Raw genomic sequence first — 17,745 nt, 5'->3', positions numbered from 1 at the left:
GCTTGTCTTTTGGTGTTGCATAATCATTTCTGAATCATCACCTCTGTGCTCCAAAAAATTGCAGTGATTGCCATGACAACAGATGGCATGCACATAAACCCGGCACAGTAAATGATTTGAATATTTATCAGAATGTGAGAAGTCGGTGTCCTTGTGAATAATCTTAACCCGGGAGAAATACAGATACAGTATGTGCTCTGAAACGCTGTGTTTTTTCAAAGCTTGTGCAAATGAATTTGATAAAGGAGACAAATAATACCATGGTAAAATGTGGAGTGCATGTTCTGTACTCTGCATGGTGGACCGAGGGTGGAAACTGGTGCAGAAAAGTCTACCTTGTGTGAGGAGCTGAAGGGTCCTGACTTCCTCCCGGACTCGGAGCTGCAGGACCTGCTGCAGGATGTGCTGCCTCTGGGCTTCCTGCATGATTCCCATTCTCTCCAGCTTTCTGTCTGTCAATCTCATCAGAGCCCGCCCTGAGCAGAGAGAGGAAAACCAACCAGGCTGGGGGTTAACAGAGAGAAGGAGCAGGAAGCCCGCGGGATTCCAATATGCACAAGAGCGAGTGAACCCACACACACACGGACAGCTGCATGAATCTTGTATTTAATGTTGATACGGGGGGGGTTTGTTAAGGTTGCAAAATAAAATAGAAAAATTCATTTTTTAGAACCCTTGCCCATTAGCCCAGCACGACTCAATGTGAATCCCATTCTTCAATAACGCAGTTTTACATAAATATCACCACTCTGCGTTACCGGAGCAATATTCCCTCACAGCTTCTTGCTTGTTGGAAAATCCTCACGTACAAAATAATTTAATCATCCAATCAGTGTCGATGAGGGGGATTTGGGTTGCTAGTAAAACCGCGAGTCGAGTATGCCGTAATTATTAACGCCTGTTACGCCTGCCTTTGTGACATGTGGGGTGCTGAGCAGACGGGGTAAAAAATTCAGGGTAATTACTGCGTGTTCGCTTGGACCCCGACAGCCCCCTTTGCTCCAATGCCTCCTTGGGCAGGGAACTGTCCCTGATTGGTTGGCGGCTGAAGGGAAAAGATCAGCACCAATTGGAACGGACCAGCTTCTACGATCTTCTTCCTCGTTCTGTCCCTCATTAACATCCCATCCCAATTCTTAACTATTTTCGGATCACTAAAGCTAACATGTAGTTTTGGATTAGCGTTCTCGCTAGTGGTTCGTGCTCCTTTTTTTTTTTTAACGCAACAGAGTTCATAATGTTTCTTCTTTTGTAGGCCGTTGGCGGCTACCACACCCTGAGGGTTCCTTTATTTAGGTTCCTTTAAGCATAAAGGCTTTGGCCAGCCTTTATAAAAGCGCCGCTTTGCTCCCCATGAGGCCAGATGGAGGTAAAATGTCACCCACTGCTAAGATGTTCTGATGCAAAATGGCACCGAAAGTGTCCGTTGCATAACGTGCTGACACTGCGGAGCAAAGTGGAGTCATTAACAATCCGAGGTGAGATGTGGATATTAAATGAGGAGATGGGGAAAAATAAGGTTAGGACCGATGAATCGAAGCCGAGGTGGAGATCAGAAAATGAAGACGTGCAAATTGACAGAAGAAAAAACAACAACAACAACGTGCACATGCTGTTATAAGTCTATAAATATTGACCAACCGACACATGGCACCTTGTTCTGTGACCAAAGATAGATCGGCATGGCAACAGAGAGGATCACTTTCTCGGCTTCAGTATAATGTCTTTCTTAAATAACAGCCGATAAAGGAAGAACAGGTTGCTCACAGAGCGTCTTTGCTAATCTTTGTAAATCTTTACAACAATAAAGAAAGGTATCAGCTTGGGATTGTTTATGGACGCATGGTCCCGTAAGACACGCTGCCGTTTGTGTGCAAGTAAAGATGTAATCACAAAATCACAATATTACAAACATTCTTCCTGCTGCACATTCAGTGACGTTGATGGAATAGTGAAAGAACACATTATATATATATATATATATATATATATATATATATAGTTTGAAATCGTGCCACCAAGCACACTATTATGTGCTTTTTTTATAGGCACAACATCTTTCACAGATAAAGAAAGTTAACGTGCTACATTTTAAGTGGCATTTCTCATGTTGTTAATTAGACTAGAAAGATGTGACCTATTAAAATGAAACCTCTTAAAAAGGTCTTAACCACTTAAAAATAATTATCTTTGCTATTTATTTGCTATGTTAGCAATAGTCATTTAGAAGATTTAGATCTCTTGAGTATATCCATTTAATATGAAGCTAATTCCAGCAGCCTGAATACTAAGCTGTAGTACTAAACTTGGCAACACTGCAAAAAAACATGCTAGAAGTATCTTCTAAAAATCATACACTGATCCTGGTAAAACACAACTCAGCGCCAACTCTTTTTAACTCTCACTCTGCCAAAATTGTATAAAAGCTGTGGAAGAGTACCAGTCCTGATGCTAGATGAATATATTATTGTAACGGTTTTCAATGTATTTATTGTTGTAATTTAAAGTGAATTTCAACAAATTCAACAAACAAGATTTCTAAAATACACTAACCCTACGTTTTTCAGCTATTAAAGACAACCTCGTTCTCCTGCACCCGAAAACAGAACATTTGAATTGCTCAATAAAAGCCTGGATGTTTCATTTACTAAATTAATAAATTTTTCCTTTATGAGAGATCAGGCCAGATATGGCCTCATAGCTAAAAACAGTGCATTAACTCGGGAAGGGGGGGGGGGGTGCAGCTAAGGAATTGAGTAGAATAAGCCTGAATATGACTACCAAGTGTCCGTTCTGGACGGTGAGTGCCAACGTGGGCGAGTCAGCATCCGCAGGGTGGAACGCTTTCTTTGAGGAGTCCGCGCTCTTATTCTCTCGCTGTGCAGTTCTGACTCATTGGCTCCGACAATCCCATCAACCCTCAGTCGGGAATTTTTTAAACCACAATTAATGCACTGAGCAGTGTTGCATGGCCACGAGGCGAGGAGGAGGAGGAGGAGGAGAAATAGGAGGATGAGACAAGGCAGTTGGTTAAGAGGAGCTAAATAAAGCAAAAGAGGGACCGATACTTAAGCCAGAAAAAAGGCAAATCAGCTGTGAAAGGAGTCAGAAATGACAAATGAGACCAGGGCTGGGCTATGGAAAATGTATATCTAATAAATATATAATAATATGATCTAATACTGCTTTTATACAGCAACAATGTATAATCCTGCCACTTTTTATAATGCCGAGCAGGTTTTAGGAAAATCTAAAAAATCTAAATGATCTTGCAGCAACCCCGGGCTCGAGTGGAGACGATGTGTACGTGCATTCTCTACTAACGAGCAAACGTAAGACAAACTCTTTTGTTTGCCGTCCACAACCACATGTACAAGTAAGTCTTTTGTTGGAGATGAAATGCTATTTCTATTCTGCCCCTTTACCACTTAGGCTCACCCATCTGGTCTCTACTGGGGATACTGCCATTTTGGGTACACCGCTAAAAAAACATCCTTATTTTGGGTGCTTCAAGGTTGGCATTCTGACACGGTGCTGTGTATGTCTCCAAATAACAGCACACTTTGAACCCCTCCTTCCTTTTTGCTAGCATTCCCGGCTTCCCTGTCATTGAACGCCACTTACGTATTCAGGTAGCATCTTAACTACCACACTTATCTGCTCCTGCTGGAATGAGCTCCTTTCCTTATTTCTAGAAGTGTGCTAGTGAATCCAAACTCCCTGGAAGATGAGATCCTGATGCTGCTGCTTTTTTTTAAAGGCCTTGCCTCCACCCGCTTCTGAGTCACATCCAAGAATCTGTATTATATTAGACAAGAGCTATATTGGAGCCATAAAGATCGGTCATATTGTTTTGAATGTATTTTTCGCAGCCAAATCAAACTATTTTTTACAGAAGCACACGTATGTGAGCAGGAGACACACACACACACACACACACAGTCCCTGGGAGTTAGATTAATGAGAGGTGGGTGAGCAGCAGTGTTGGGCTGAAGCAGATTAATCCACAGCTATAGCCTGGCACATACAACCACGGCTTTGATGAATGGGAGCTTAAAGTGCATCTGTACAAACACACACACACTTACACAAAATATACACAGACACAACAGATATAAAAGCAGGCCGGTATTTGCCAACGGGTCGCTCCTATACAAACAGACACTGATGCTGCACTTAATTTCCAACGTGGGGCAATAAACGCCGCGCTAATAATGAGGGCGTGGTGGGGACGGGAGCACAGAGGGTGACAAATGAACCCCCCTCTCCCTCCGCCACACAAGCTGAGCTCCACGCCGACAATGCTTTCGCATCAGGTAAAGCTTCCATGAAACCCACTGCCGGGTCGGGGCACACGCCGTGACACCACGGAGCAGCCTGTGGTCCTTCAAGTAAATGGGGACTGATTGTCTAGTATTCCTACAGCTACTGCAGCACCTGTGATCCGATGCTAAAGCTTGGCCCTGGCCGCGGGAGAGGAGGCCAGCTATGAAACCGAGACGGAGTGGCAGTAATGAAACTGGTCCAGCCAGGCCGGCGAGACGCGCATCCACACGCGCCCACGCAGCGGATAACGAGCTGCCTCGGCCCTCTGGTTGTCGCAGCAGCGGTGGCCTCATGCTGGTCCATTTCAGGTTGTGGGTCATTATAACGCACCTCAGTTGGTTAGCCGCGGCTAACAACCAGCGGAGAGCCCCGACTCCACAACGCGGCGGTACAGATAACTGAAATCCGTGTACGGCTCACTGTGGGGCCAACTAGCTGCCTTGAGGCCGCCCTACATTTCCCTGGTCATTAAGGCGAGGACTGCTGGCCGGGAGTCCCGCGATGTGACATCCTGTCAGCTGCCAAAGAAAATCACAACGGAAGAACGTGCAGACTTTCTGGATTGAAGCAACCCGCCGCGGCCCCGTCATGCCGTGTGCGCCCGGGCGGCTCGCACGCCGGACCACGCGGCCCCTTCACGGAGAGAAAGGGGGACGAGGGGCTGCGAGGTGCACTGGGCGGGCTACATCAACGCTGCTTGGTGTTCCGTGGGGACCAGTGCTGATGTTTTTCTTCAACCATTTTGTTGCGCAAACCTACATCGCACAACAATGGAAGGATACCTCAATCATATCCTTACCGTGTTTTTTATTTCCTTTATTAATGTAACCGCAAAATAACTGCGTTTCCTCCGTTCCCCGCGTCTCCTTTCGGTGAAGCCAACGAGTGTGTGAGGTGTATAATGAGTCTCACTACACTTTGTTTATGTAACTGCTCTGCTGCTCCTCATTCACACTCTCCGAATATTTACTCTCCACATGGAAAAGGAACATTTATAAAACGCGCGTTTGGCACAGACTGGATTAATGTCGTGTCACGCGTCGCGATATATAATCACCTCGCCAAGGGCATCATTAAGGGCGATTCTTTCCATCTGCGGATCAAATCGTCCCCTCAACCGCTCATCGGCAGCGAGCTGTTCAAATTTCCCTCGTGGAAATTGCACGAAACAATGGACGCCACTGCCGGCGGAATTGATGGTGTCATCCCCCCCGAAGCGCAGTTTGGGCCACGGATGCCGGGCGTCGTCGCCGGGTCTTGAAATGAAAAAGTGTTTGTCACCTTGTTATCCTTTTCTCCGGCACATCAAATATACATTTTGCTCCCAGCGTGAGGCCCTTCAGCGGATGGAGGGGGGTCGCGGCTGCACGGACTGCTGCTGCTTTCAAAGCGGAGGGATGATGGATCGGCCAGCCGGAAGGGGGTTGAACGCGGACCTTTAGGAGACCTGAGGCAGTCTAGTGCGAGCTGCTGGATACGGGCCACTCGTCATTAAACCCCGAATATTACAGGGTATTAATTATTCAGAGCAAGGCCTTGTGACGCCGTACATCAGGTGGCTGCTGAGTGTTCCTGTGCAAGGAAAAACATCTCATCCATGGATGGTCAAAGTCCTATTACCAATGCACACTATGGTTCTGGGTTTTTTTAGTCCAGGTGTCTTGCTCCTATAGTACGTAGGTGGGGAATGGGGGGCCTTTTATACTATGCAAAAATAACCAGCATCTAAAGGTAATCATTTGGAATGTCATTTTTTTTATAATGCAGACGTTGTTATTGCCAAGAGCCAGAGCTTTAATGTGAGCACAGACACGTTGTCACTCATTCACAAAGGACTCAAACGTTGGTAAACCTCTACAGCTGCATCCGACTCTGTACGTGAAGGCCTTAAGAGACACTCTGGATTCACACGACGTGATGTAATGCGCCTCTCTGACAGAAAGCAGGACTTATCGGGGAATCGCCCTCTTGCTTTTGATTATTTCATCACACCTCTCGCGCTGAATACATCCTAGGTATCGCAAATTGTGTGTTTAACCAAATCTTCGTGCCAAGCTACTCTCCCACCCAAAAGAGCATCGGCCTTGTAATTACAACGGATTAGGGACTAATATCTAATTATGCCTTAATATGCTTTAATGCCTTTTTAATGGCAGCGCTGGTGCAGAAGTCAAATGTCTCTGTTGGGGGGAGGGGAGATGGGCTTCTTGGCAGTGTGCGCTTGAGGGAGGATGGGAAACGATTTCTTTGGCTGAGGTTACAGGAGCCCAGCAGGGAGCCCGCTGCAGCACTCTCGAGTCGTCCGGCATCGAAATGTTGCGCCGGCTCGCCGCCGTCATGCCGAACGAGGGCGGCCACAAATGCCTGCTTGAATTATCATGCAGAATTGAGAGCGTTCATGGATTTTGGTACTTTATGAAAGGACGACCTCCATGCTAAGACATGTTAGATCAGAGCACCGCTGGCAGATGAAGAGAAGAGTGTCTCAGTACTCCGTTGTGGGCTTAGACGAGAAATTCAGCAAAGAGACGTTCTGTGTTGGAGAATCAGACGTTCTCAAACCCAAAAGATTTGACTCACCAACACACACACACACACACACACACACACGCTCAAATGTCAAGGGTTGCTGCTATTGTATGACAAGCACACTGAACCAGTAGATGCCCTCATAAATGTATTCACACTCACTGTTTGTTTCTCCGCACATGATTGTTTTCCACAACAATATTCCATTCATCGTTTATTCTAACAGGGTGGAGAAACGGAAGAAAAAAAGCTATCTGCATAATATTTCATAGATTGATTGGGATGCAAATTGCCTCGTGAGCCCGATCGGTGTGGCCTGGCCTGTTTTAATTGGGTTCTGTTAATTAATGCTCCATGTGAAGACAAACGGAATTACTTGCAGGTTTTTGTGCATCTCATTATCTCCTAATTGTGCCAGCAGGAAAATCATGCGTTTGTGTGCGTCCTTGATTAACCCTTTATTTTCTTGTAAAAATCATTACACCTTAATAACAAACATATCATTGCATTAATTCACAATTAGGAGGCTACATTCTAATGCTCGAATCACTGAAAGATAAATAGGAGTAAATATTACTAATTCACAGACGAACTGAATAAATTAGGCCTGTCACAAAAACAGTGGCATTTAATGGGAAAGTTAAGATGAATGTTCCTTAATAATAATAATAATAATAATAATAATAATAATGACTGCACATGATTTCTCTTTTACAACTAACACTGCCGGTGATAAGAGGTGTGCATGGAGAGCTTGCCTCTAGAAGCACTTGTTGGATACGTGCTTGGGATTTATTATTTATTTTGCACAAGACCCAAATAAGTAGAGACAAATCGCAGCGGGGGGGGGTTCAACAGCTCGTTGAACTTAAAAGAAAATAATATTTTCCAAGTGAGGTAAAAGGCATCAAAGGGTGAAATGGGGCCGCCGAGCGATGCGAGTGGAGGAGGTGCTCGACAGCAACAGATAAACATGTAAATGTGAGAGTCGTGCTCCGAGGGGCAGAGAGCAGCGCCATTTAACGGTCGCCCGTTACTATGCCGACCAGGATGTCGTTAGCGGCGGGGTAACCTTGAGGAGCGTCGTTAGCTCGTTAGCCGGGAGTGATTGACGCGCTCGGCGCTCGACGCGAGTGGGCGTGGCCAGACGGCGGGGCAGGCCGGGCTGCGGAGAGCCCACCTGGGATGTTCTAGAGGAGACCGGGCTTCATCCGCATGGAGACAATGTGACCGAAGCAGAGAGCGGTGCCTCACGCTTTCACTGCCAACCTGATTTGGTTGAAATTTTTTTTTTTACAAAAGAAAAGTCCACAAATTGTCCAAACAATTTTAGGACAATAAAAGAAAAACATGAATTCTGTTTACGACGCTATGTAGCTTCTGAATGGTGACGTTCTTGTTCTTAAAGTCGCTCTTTTTCAGTGGTTTTCCTCCAATTTTGGGCGTGTGCTGCAGTGCTGCTACTCTTATATAGTGTTTAGTGGGCATTACCCATGCTAATAATAAACAATGAGACACGTGACAGTGACAGACATGTTTGACGCATCGGAGTGGTATTAAAGGGAAAACATAAAAGAAAAAACTAAAGAGAATATTGCTGCATGGGACTTAATGTCACAAATAAGAATCCTCCTACAGTGACGAGACATTGAATTGTGTTCGCAGCCATATTCAAAACAAATCTACACAAATCCGCTGGGTTTTTATTTTCCTGGTAAAAATAAATCGTTCCCTTTTTCTTCTTTTTAAATCGTCTACATCCTTGTCCGTCCAAAATGTTTTGGCCAAAGAAGGTCTGCGTGGGCGTCGTGGAGGCATTATGAAACAAAGGAATGGTGGAGGAGCCTCTTCTGTCGGAGACGCGGCGCCCGGTCGCCGTGCGTGTGAAACCGTACCTGTGATGTCGTGCTGTTTGAAGGAGTCGCTGTAGATCTGGTGCTGATTGGGACAGTGTTTCTTCAGCCACTTGCAAACGTCCGGTTGGGTCCACAGAGCCACCGGCTTGGACAGCTTCACATACCCTGGCTGAGACAAACAAGGAAATGAACATTTAGAAGCCTTTCGTTACTTATTCTCCTCATATTTTCAACAACGACATGTAGTGATTCTCTACAAGCCTGCTGAGCCGTGGCACCACTGCACTTCTGGGTGTACATGCATTATTAAAGCCTGCGGGGCCGGTTACACGTTACAGTCAGAGCACGAGGTTTTCAGGACTGCAGTGACCGTCTAATAAAGAACAGTGGCCTGTTGTTTTCCACAGACGGGTCAGAGTGCAGTACAGTGACACTTTCCGCCTGACGGATCTTGTCCCATTATATTCACTGGCGGCTGTGGGACATTTTCCCACCTCCAAGATCAATAAAGTATTCATCTTTGAAACTAGTGCAACGGCAGACTAGCAAAAGAGGAGAAATGTTGCACTGGCCATTCATCCGCATTCTAAATCACCGCCATCCAGTCCGGCCTGTTCTTTACTGCCGTTTGGTTGATTCTGCCCCTCATCCATATTCCACCAAGACCGCCTCACTCTACCGGCCTCTGATTGGCCAGTTCTTCTTCAGAGAGTGTGTTTTGCTGATGAAGAAAACTTGATGATTCCACCTCACATTTAAATAAGCTTTGTATATTCTGCTTGTATACAATTTGAATGATTCAACAGCTAGTTGAGGCTTAATAACATGCTTGATCCGAATCTTGTCCACTTAGCCATAAAAGGTACCAGCATTAAAAGGTACCCGTTACAAAAAGATGTTTTGTAAGATTTTCTCTCCCCAAATTGCATCGTAGCCAGAGGCCTGAGAGACGTGGTAAATTAGTTTCTGTCAGAAAGAAGTGTGAATGTTTTTCAGCCTGCATTATTTATAGCAGCTTTTATTGACAGATTGCTACATTGTACCTCGTTACCAAGATGTATTCTTTATATTAATTAGTAAAAACAACACAAAAACATCTTGAATACCAGACCATAACTCTGTGATACCCTGGAGACTAATTCCAGTATGTGTGATTGTAGTTATTTTCTCAATAAATGTTTTATCATCAGAAAATGCTAATCACAATTTCGAGCCCAAAGGTAATGCCTTAAAATGTCTTTTTTTATCAGAAGAACAAAAACCTATGAATTCCAATCCAAGGGGAAGAAGCAAAAATATGACATATTCAGAGACATTTTTTCTGAAACAATGAAGATAAGAAAACGGTTATAGGCCTCGGTCAACCAGTCAGGCTGCAGTTTTCATTTCAAGTGTCATTGTGGTGGAAAATAGTGGATGAAGTTGTTGTAAACTCAGTGTGCACGGAATCAATCGACCTTCTGCCAACACTCATCACTTACTACTTGGAAACATTTGTGTGAAATTGGCATAATTAGTATATCTATTCTTGAGTTATTGCCAAACCCTTGTTTTGTAATCACTGATTTTAAACTATTATATATATATATATATATATATATATATATATATATATATTTCACTGCTCCTGAAAGGGCTGCCGATGCCTTGTGATTTTGATTGAGGGGGGGGCTACGGAAAATCACAAACAGAGGGAGGTGATTAAAATTTCACATCCACCCCTCCACTTCAGCCTGCTCTCTAGGCTCCGGTGTGGTGTGGCATAGCAATGGAAGCCCTTCTCTCCTCTGCCAGGGGGGGGAGCAGAATAACAGGTACTGGCAGCATTTCCCTCCCCCCCCCCCCCCTCCAAATCTCTCATCTCTCCCCCATATTCGATCCCGCTCAGTTCCTGTCAGATCTATCACACTGTCATTCGCACTTCCTCTCCCCACATACTGGAGCTCTCATCTCTGCCATCTCCCTCTCTCTCACCTGCTTCTCATTATAAGGCAGCCCCCCCCCCCTCCCTCCTGGTCTCCACAGCTCCTTCCCACTTACTATAGCATCTCAGAGAGAAAGAAAAATTGTTTGTGTGTGTGTGAGGGGGAGGGGGAGGGGGGGACATGACAGTTAAAGCAAGCTGGTAGGGGAGGCCAGCGCCTCTCGGTAGGAAGGAAACCCCATTAACCATTAAACACATCTCAACCTAATGCTAATTAACCCTGACTTGGAGCCTGAGGCTACAGGACAGAAAAGGAAAGGGAGAGACAGAGAAGGGGGGGGGGGGGGAAATGGAGAAAGAGTAAGAGGAGGTGTGCGCGCGGGTTTGGGAGTGTGCAGGATGGCTGCACTGACCGATGAGGTAGGGGAATAAGAGATGGAGAGCAGAGGAAAAAGATGAAGCACTTGGCCAGGAATGAACACGGCAGAAACCGAACCAAGAGGCTCTCTCATTTTTCCATGGATCCATTTGTGAGTCAATGGCCATCTGTGTTTTACTTTGGCCACTGGTTTAGCCCGTAGCGCTGTTTCCCAGGGCGCCATCAGTGAGTCTGTGCCTTTGGTGCCTGCCAGGGCTGAGAGGAAACAGCAGAGGGAAGAAAACACGAGTACAATCACACTCAAAGGGCTGCGTTCAGGAGACTCCGGGCCAATTAAGAGATTTTGAGTGACAGCGCAGAGGTGAAAGGAGAAGCCTGCTTTATTTCTAAGTTGGATAGGTCTGGGGAACGGTTGCACACACACACACACACACACACACACACACACACACACACACACACACACACACACACACACACACACACACACACACACACACACACGTGCAGTTGTCCTCAGCTTTAATTGATAACTGAAAGCACAGCGCAGCTACCAGTATTCTTCATCGTTACCTTAGCAACAGAGGAAGGACAACCTCAGAAATTAAAAAGGATGAGGAAGAAGGCCCCAAGGGATGAGGAAGGCACAACCCATGGCACACAGTAAAAAAAGTCTGCACATTAACGGCCACAGTGGAGAACTATTACTAACATAATGAAGCGTGTAATCGCTGATAAGCATCTGAAGACCCAATATGAATGCAGTCTGCTAAATGAATCAAGAGGCAATCACATGGCTCCCTTCGCGGAGACAGTAGAGAATAAAAAAAGGTTACTGGGAATTTGAAGCGCTCAGGCGGCAAAACGTCATGTGACCTGGAGATTGAGTCGAGAATGGTGGCAGAGGAGAGCTGCGACAGCCCACCCCCCCCCGCCCCCCCTCCCCCCTTCATTCGGTCCCCAAGATGTCCGGTCTGATTGCGGGGTCAAACGGCTGCACACTCAATTAAAAGTGTTAACTAAAGCAGCAATTAGCGCGCGGCGCCATTGTCCCGTCGATGCGGCGGCTGCGCCGCGTCGCTCATTAAAAGCGGCCACAAAGACCTTGTGATGTCACACACGCTTCCCGATTGTGTTTCGCGTCAACGGAGAAGAGCCACAACTGAACCTCGACCCCGGGGTAACTCCCCGGAGAAGGGGAGAGGGCCGCGTTTCATGTAGTGAACACGTGCGTTCAAGGGCAAGCAGAAACACGACACGTCTCTGTGCTGTTCCTGCTCATCGCAAACAGTTCAGCCGCCATTAGCAGAAGGGCCCTCTGGAAAAGAGGTCCGGCCCTCTTCTAGAGGGCCGGACCTCTTCTAGAGGGGTAATGTTCTAGCGAACTACGAAGCACTATGAAGACCACGATGAGGTGAGGTGTTTCAGTGCAATCACTGAAGATGTCTAGCCATTGAAAAGAGAAACAGGCACAATTCCACTCAGTTTTAAAATGGGAGATCTTTTGTTTTACATAAAATGTCTTTGATGAAAACACTGGAAAGGAGCAGTGTTACTATATTCTTTCACTAGCTGTGAGTAACAATAAATGTTTAATACAAGGTGGCAGAGAAGCTTTCCAGACTAGTGAGTCGCTGTAAAAGAATTTAGTGATACTATCCCATCTACTGATGCAGAGATTAACAAAATAATGTATATAAATACACACACAATATATTCACCGCATAGATGTTTCTTTGTGGTTCCTCTGTGGTGACAAACTTTTAAATGTAGCTCCAAAATGTGGAACAAATGGTTTCAACTGGTGAATTACTGAGCAACGTTTGAGGCACAAGAGGATGGGAACGCTTTCATTCATAATGATCCAAGCCCTCTCACTCTGAACCTGAACCATATCTATTACAAACTAGGACTAGAACAACTCGACACACACGGCTGAACATGTCAGCAATTGCTTTTTATGTGTCACATGCACCCTATTCATCAGCAGATAAAGACTGGTATTCAGTCACATTCAATAATTACAATAAATACAACTTTTCCTATAGAGAAATATTCTGCATTCCGGTTTATTTACCAGAATTCAGTCATCATGCTTCACTGCGTGACTCATACATCCTGCTCTTGGAGAAATTCTGACTCCGCCAATACTTTACTCTATTTATTCTAATGCACTTTTTTTCAGGCTGTGATCCCTCCCAGGTCTGTTGGATGCTGCCCTCTAGTGTTGTGTTGGGTTCTCTCTCTCTCTCCATATTAATGAATCCATTACAGGGAAAAGCTTTATTCACCTTGGGCTTGATACTGATCAGGACTGAGATCACTCAGACGCGCAATTGATGCATCATGGGTACTTAGGGTGTCCATAAAGAACCAGAAGAGTAGGCGGTAATGTCTTTGAATTTCCAATAATAAAACAAGCATCAGCATATATTTTGACATCAGAGTACCCTCTCTAAGTCAACAGCAAGCTTTAAAGGTAAATTGTGGAATCAAACCTTGAAGCGTCTTCAAACGGCAGGTCCATTGTAGATTAAGAGAACATATTGAGACGGGGAAGGTTATAGTATTCAGAGCGAAAAACTGCATTACAAAACAACCCGTTGTACTCGGCGCTTAATGTGACAGATTTACAAACGGGAACTCACAGAAAGGCAGGGCCGTGGCTCCTGACTCATTACAAGATTTTGGTGATATGTACTAAAAGAAAAGTAGTAAGGTTAGTAAGTAGGGTATCAAACGCAGGTGATTATTAACACTAAGAAGGACAATCAGCCCATGTCACATCTGTACGGCCGCTGGGTCTTTACAGACATTCACTCATTTGTTTCTATTTCCATTGTTCTATACGCCAGGTCTGTGTTCTAAAGTGTACAAAAATGTTGGATGTTAATAGAACCCCTACATGAAGCAACATCCCAGGTGCTGTGTGTGTGTCTTGATTGCAGGTCTGTCGTACGGGGTAGAGAGCTCATACCCCTCACGGCGTTCCCTTTCTTCTGGGTACACATGACATGACCGGGGCTGCAAAACCTTCACTGTGCCTTTAACTGTTAACAGTAAAGTAGTGCAAACCTGCTCATCCAGCCCTTAATCAAGGTCTACATATTAATAAATGCTACGTGTGCCTCGGCCGTGTTGCAGGCTGGAAAAGCTTTATCGTAGTTAGAGGCTTTTCTGTATTCAGAATTTCCACCCAAAAACAATCCAGAGACACAACACTACGAGTCAGATAGTTCATTACAGCTAATGCAGTGCTTCCCCTCCAGGTCTCTGACTCGCCTTTAAGCGGAGAGATGCTGCAATATCAAATTACACGATGATACCGGCGAAATCCAAAAGCTGCAGATGGCGTGTTAGAGATACTGTCACAGGATCGCCACACAACAACGTACAGCTACAGAGAGCAGCTGTGTGTGTGTGTGTGTGTGTGTGTGTGTGAGAGAGAGTTTGTTGTACCTGGCCTGGCTGTCTAGTGTTTGAACAGAGAACTATTTCCAAGGTCCAAGTTCTTCCACTTTGATTGACAGCTGATTACTACAGATTTCACAGAGATAAAAGAGGACGTGCGAGATAGATAGAGAGAGAGAGAGATATGGGGGCGATCAATCCCGTCTCCTCCCACTGTCCCACTGTCTATTTCTAGAGAGGAAGTCAGGAACTTATTCTGCCTCCCTGATGATGGATCCTTTGATCTGCGATCAGAAACACAGCGGGAGGGTTGAAACAACAGCGTTACATAGTAAATAATTTGTCTTTACTGAAGAGGTGGATGTGGGGGAACAGAAGGGGTTGCTAGTAACCGGGTGGTCTATTTGTTTTTCGTGTGTGGCCACCAGGATGTTTATTGACTGTCATCTGACCAATTTTAGGATGTCCTGTAAATGCTGCTACGGTGTCAATGCATAACCGTAACGGAGACCTAACTTCAGATGCAGATATTGTTGCAGAATGTCCATCCTATTTATGATCACAATGCCGCGCAGAATTATGACTACAAATGTGAAATGCAATTGTTAGTGATTCAAATATTCTCCTATTTATTTGAATCTGCCGATGTTTGTAGAGTTGATGTGAATGTAATCACATCCGTTTCAAACCCATTGCAGCCAAATTCCAGCTTGCCTTTGCTTTGCCAGGTGGAGAGGACATGGAGATGGTTGGTATGCAAAATGACACAGAGCTAAAAAGCAAGGGGACAGGGGTGTTTGGGGACTCCTCCTCCTCCTCCTCCTCCTCCTCCTCTCCTGCAGTAAAAGGGAGTTTGTTCTTTGCATAAACCTCCCTCTGTAAAATGGTGTTTTCACAGATGAAAATCCCCAAATCAAGATAGAGGAGCCGAGGATGGCGTTCTGATGGGACACAGCTGAACTGCACTGACATTAGTTGCACTGGCAGAGAATGGTTTGTTTTCCTGTAACTTCAGTTGAATACTAGTTAATATTGGTAGTTCAACCAGCCTGCTCGTGCAAATGTGTTCATGTTTATATCAATTGCAATTATCAAATAATTTCCACTTTATGTTGAACTGAAACCTTTAGTGTGTTTTTGGTCACGACAATTTGAAAGCTGGACCAAAGTGGTTGATCTCATTCCATTACCAATTAGCCAAAAAGAGCCTCAGGTTGCAAGTAAAGTCTGGACAGTCTTTTTGTCTCAACGCCTCACTAGATCATCTGGGCAGAAGTCCGGGACCTTGGACTTAAAAAGGTTGGTGACCACTGAATTAACTCAAACAAGGGAGATTTTTTTCTTCTTTGTGTAAAAGAACCAAGACAAAGTTCTTCTTTTTTTTTAAACTGTTAACTCTTTGAATTAAACCTATTGGTGCATTCATGTGTAGAATCTTTTTTTTTATACATAAACTAAAGCTGGAGTCAATGTAAACTACTTTATCATGGGCTTAGACAGCAACATGTTCATATCGATTGGCAAATAGATAATCAATGATTTACTAAACGGCCAACTCTTACCCTGGACAGCTCTGACTCGGAGACGGAGCGGTGTGGCGGCGGGTGGCGCTGGTAGGCGGGCGGGCTCACTTCATGGAAGCGGGGGCTGTCGTCGTCCAGCAGCACGGGCCCCGCGTCCACAGACACCCCTTCGTCTTCCAGCTGTGACGTCATGTCCTCCGGGCACCGCTGGTGGCTGATGCCATTCTGGCTCAGGTTGCAGTGAACAGCTGTGGGGAAGAGAAGGTAATAAGTCAATAATAGAAAAGTACATTCTCACTGGTTTTGTCTACCTCGACACAGGCAGACGTTTTTTCCTAGAATTTCTGAACTCAAATGTAGTTTACTGTGGAAATTCTTACTTTGAAATGTTTTTCAAAAAGCTTCATAGACACATTTTGAAAGGATGTCTACATTTTGGGAATTTGTAAGTTATTGCTCTACTGATGAGATCCATTTGTGAGCCTGTGGCGTCACATTGAATGCCATGCTGCTAAATGTCCACCAGATGTCAGTAGATAGCTGTGAGTGAGAAGCTCCTGAAGTGGAGTCTCAATACAGCAACACAACAGAAGAAAGAAGTCAATGCATTTGACCATCAAATCACCAGCAATAGTAATATCTTTGAGAGATCACATCCTCACTCAACCAAGATATGATCCCATGCATTAAATCATAGAACTAAGATTAAGAAACGTGGTGAACAGAACAGCAGAATAAAATCCCTAAACCCAGTCCGTTGGATTGATTTACAACATTGTCGCTTTGTTCTGTTAGGACAAAGTATGGCTTTCCCTTCCTAAAAAAATACCAATAAAAATGCTTAAGTTGAAAACGTGATTTAATAATTAAGTTAGTAATTGCAGCAGGAAAGTGAATATGACAACTGGGGCGTGATGAGAGATCCAACAGCTTCACAGCTCTAAATCTAAATCCCTGTACAAGACTTATTTGTTGCAACAAATTAGCAGTTTGAACCTCAGACAGACGATTTAAATCCGGTGGATCAATTCCCATCCAAATAGGAGTAGTTGTTCTTGTTGAATGCAGACTCCATTCTATAGAATTCCTTCCCTATTAACTTCACACTTTGGATTGCCTTGATATGTGCTATACATACAAAATCGCCTTGCCTTACTCCTCAATTTCTTCCATGGGGTGATTATTTTTAGTTTGCGTCTTCGGGTAAAGCGCCACACACTATTTTAGTCTCATCAGTGACGCAAAGCGAAGCGGCGGGTTGTGAGGCGTCATGGAAATAGTTTGTCCTCCTCGTTTCACGTGGAACGGGAGCCAAAAGGCGCTCTCCATCACACCTGAAGGCTGCTGCGGCGGCTTCTTCTTCTTCTCCCGCTGGGGGATCGAGATGTTGTTTTTCAAAAGGCAAACATTCTCAAGAGAATAAACCTTGAAAAACACAACAGGAGATCTGCATGAAGCTGATGAAAACGCACTGACAGACTTTCAGTATTTCGGGATGCGACTCGTACGTACGCTTATAATAAATCTTTCAATGTCACTGATCTGTGTTGGTAAAGATGACAACGGTGAATTGGCCCAACAATAGTTTCAGAAGGATGGGACCAAGACAACAGCATCGGTGCCTCTTTCCATCAAGCAGCATCTCTGAGCCCTGCACAGTGTTTCTGTTGGATACCTGTGCAGAGGGGACATTTGCTTACATGCATTGTTGAGGTATACACTTAACCCTATTTTCACTCCAACACATTTCATAAAGGGAAAAACACTTTTTCTAAAAAGGTAGTAGTTACTATTTTT

General features: G+C 44.8%; 1 protein-coding gene across 1 annotated transcript in view; it reads right to left on the bottom strand.

The window, feature by feature from the left end:
* Positions 1-17,745, bottom strand: part of samd12 (sterile alpha motif domain containing 12) — an 83,279-nt gene that overhangs the window by 53,026 nt on the left and 12,508 nt on the right. Inside the window, exons 2-4 of the mRNA XM_037474748.2 lie at positions 15,988-16,196; positions 8,751-8,880; positions 336-476 (exon numbers count right to left, since the gene is read on the bottom strand). Coding sequence (XP_037330645.2) covers positions 336-476; positions 8,751-8,880; positions 15,988-16,196 — 480 coding nt within the window. The remainder of the gene's footprint in view (positions 1-335; positions 477-8,750; positions 8,881-15,987; positions 16,197-17,745) is intronic.

Source organism: Pungitius pungitius, chromosome 17 (assembly GCF_949316345.1).
Source record: "Pungitius pungitius chromosome 17, fPunPun2.1, whole genome shotgun sequence".
In the NCBI taxonomy this organism is placed as follows: Eukaryota; Metazoa; Chordata; class Actinopteri; order Perciformes; family Gasterosteidae; genus Pungitius; species Pungitius pungitius.
The sequence above is the reverse complement of the archived record's forward strand: the minus strand, read 5'-3'. Positions and strand labels throughout refer to the sequence as shown.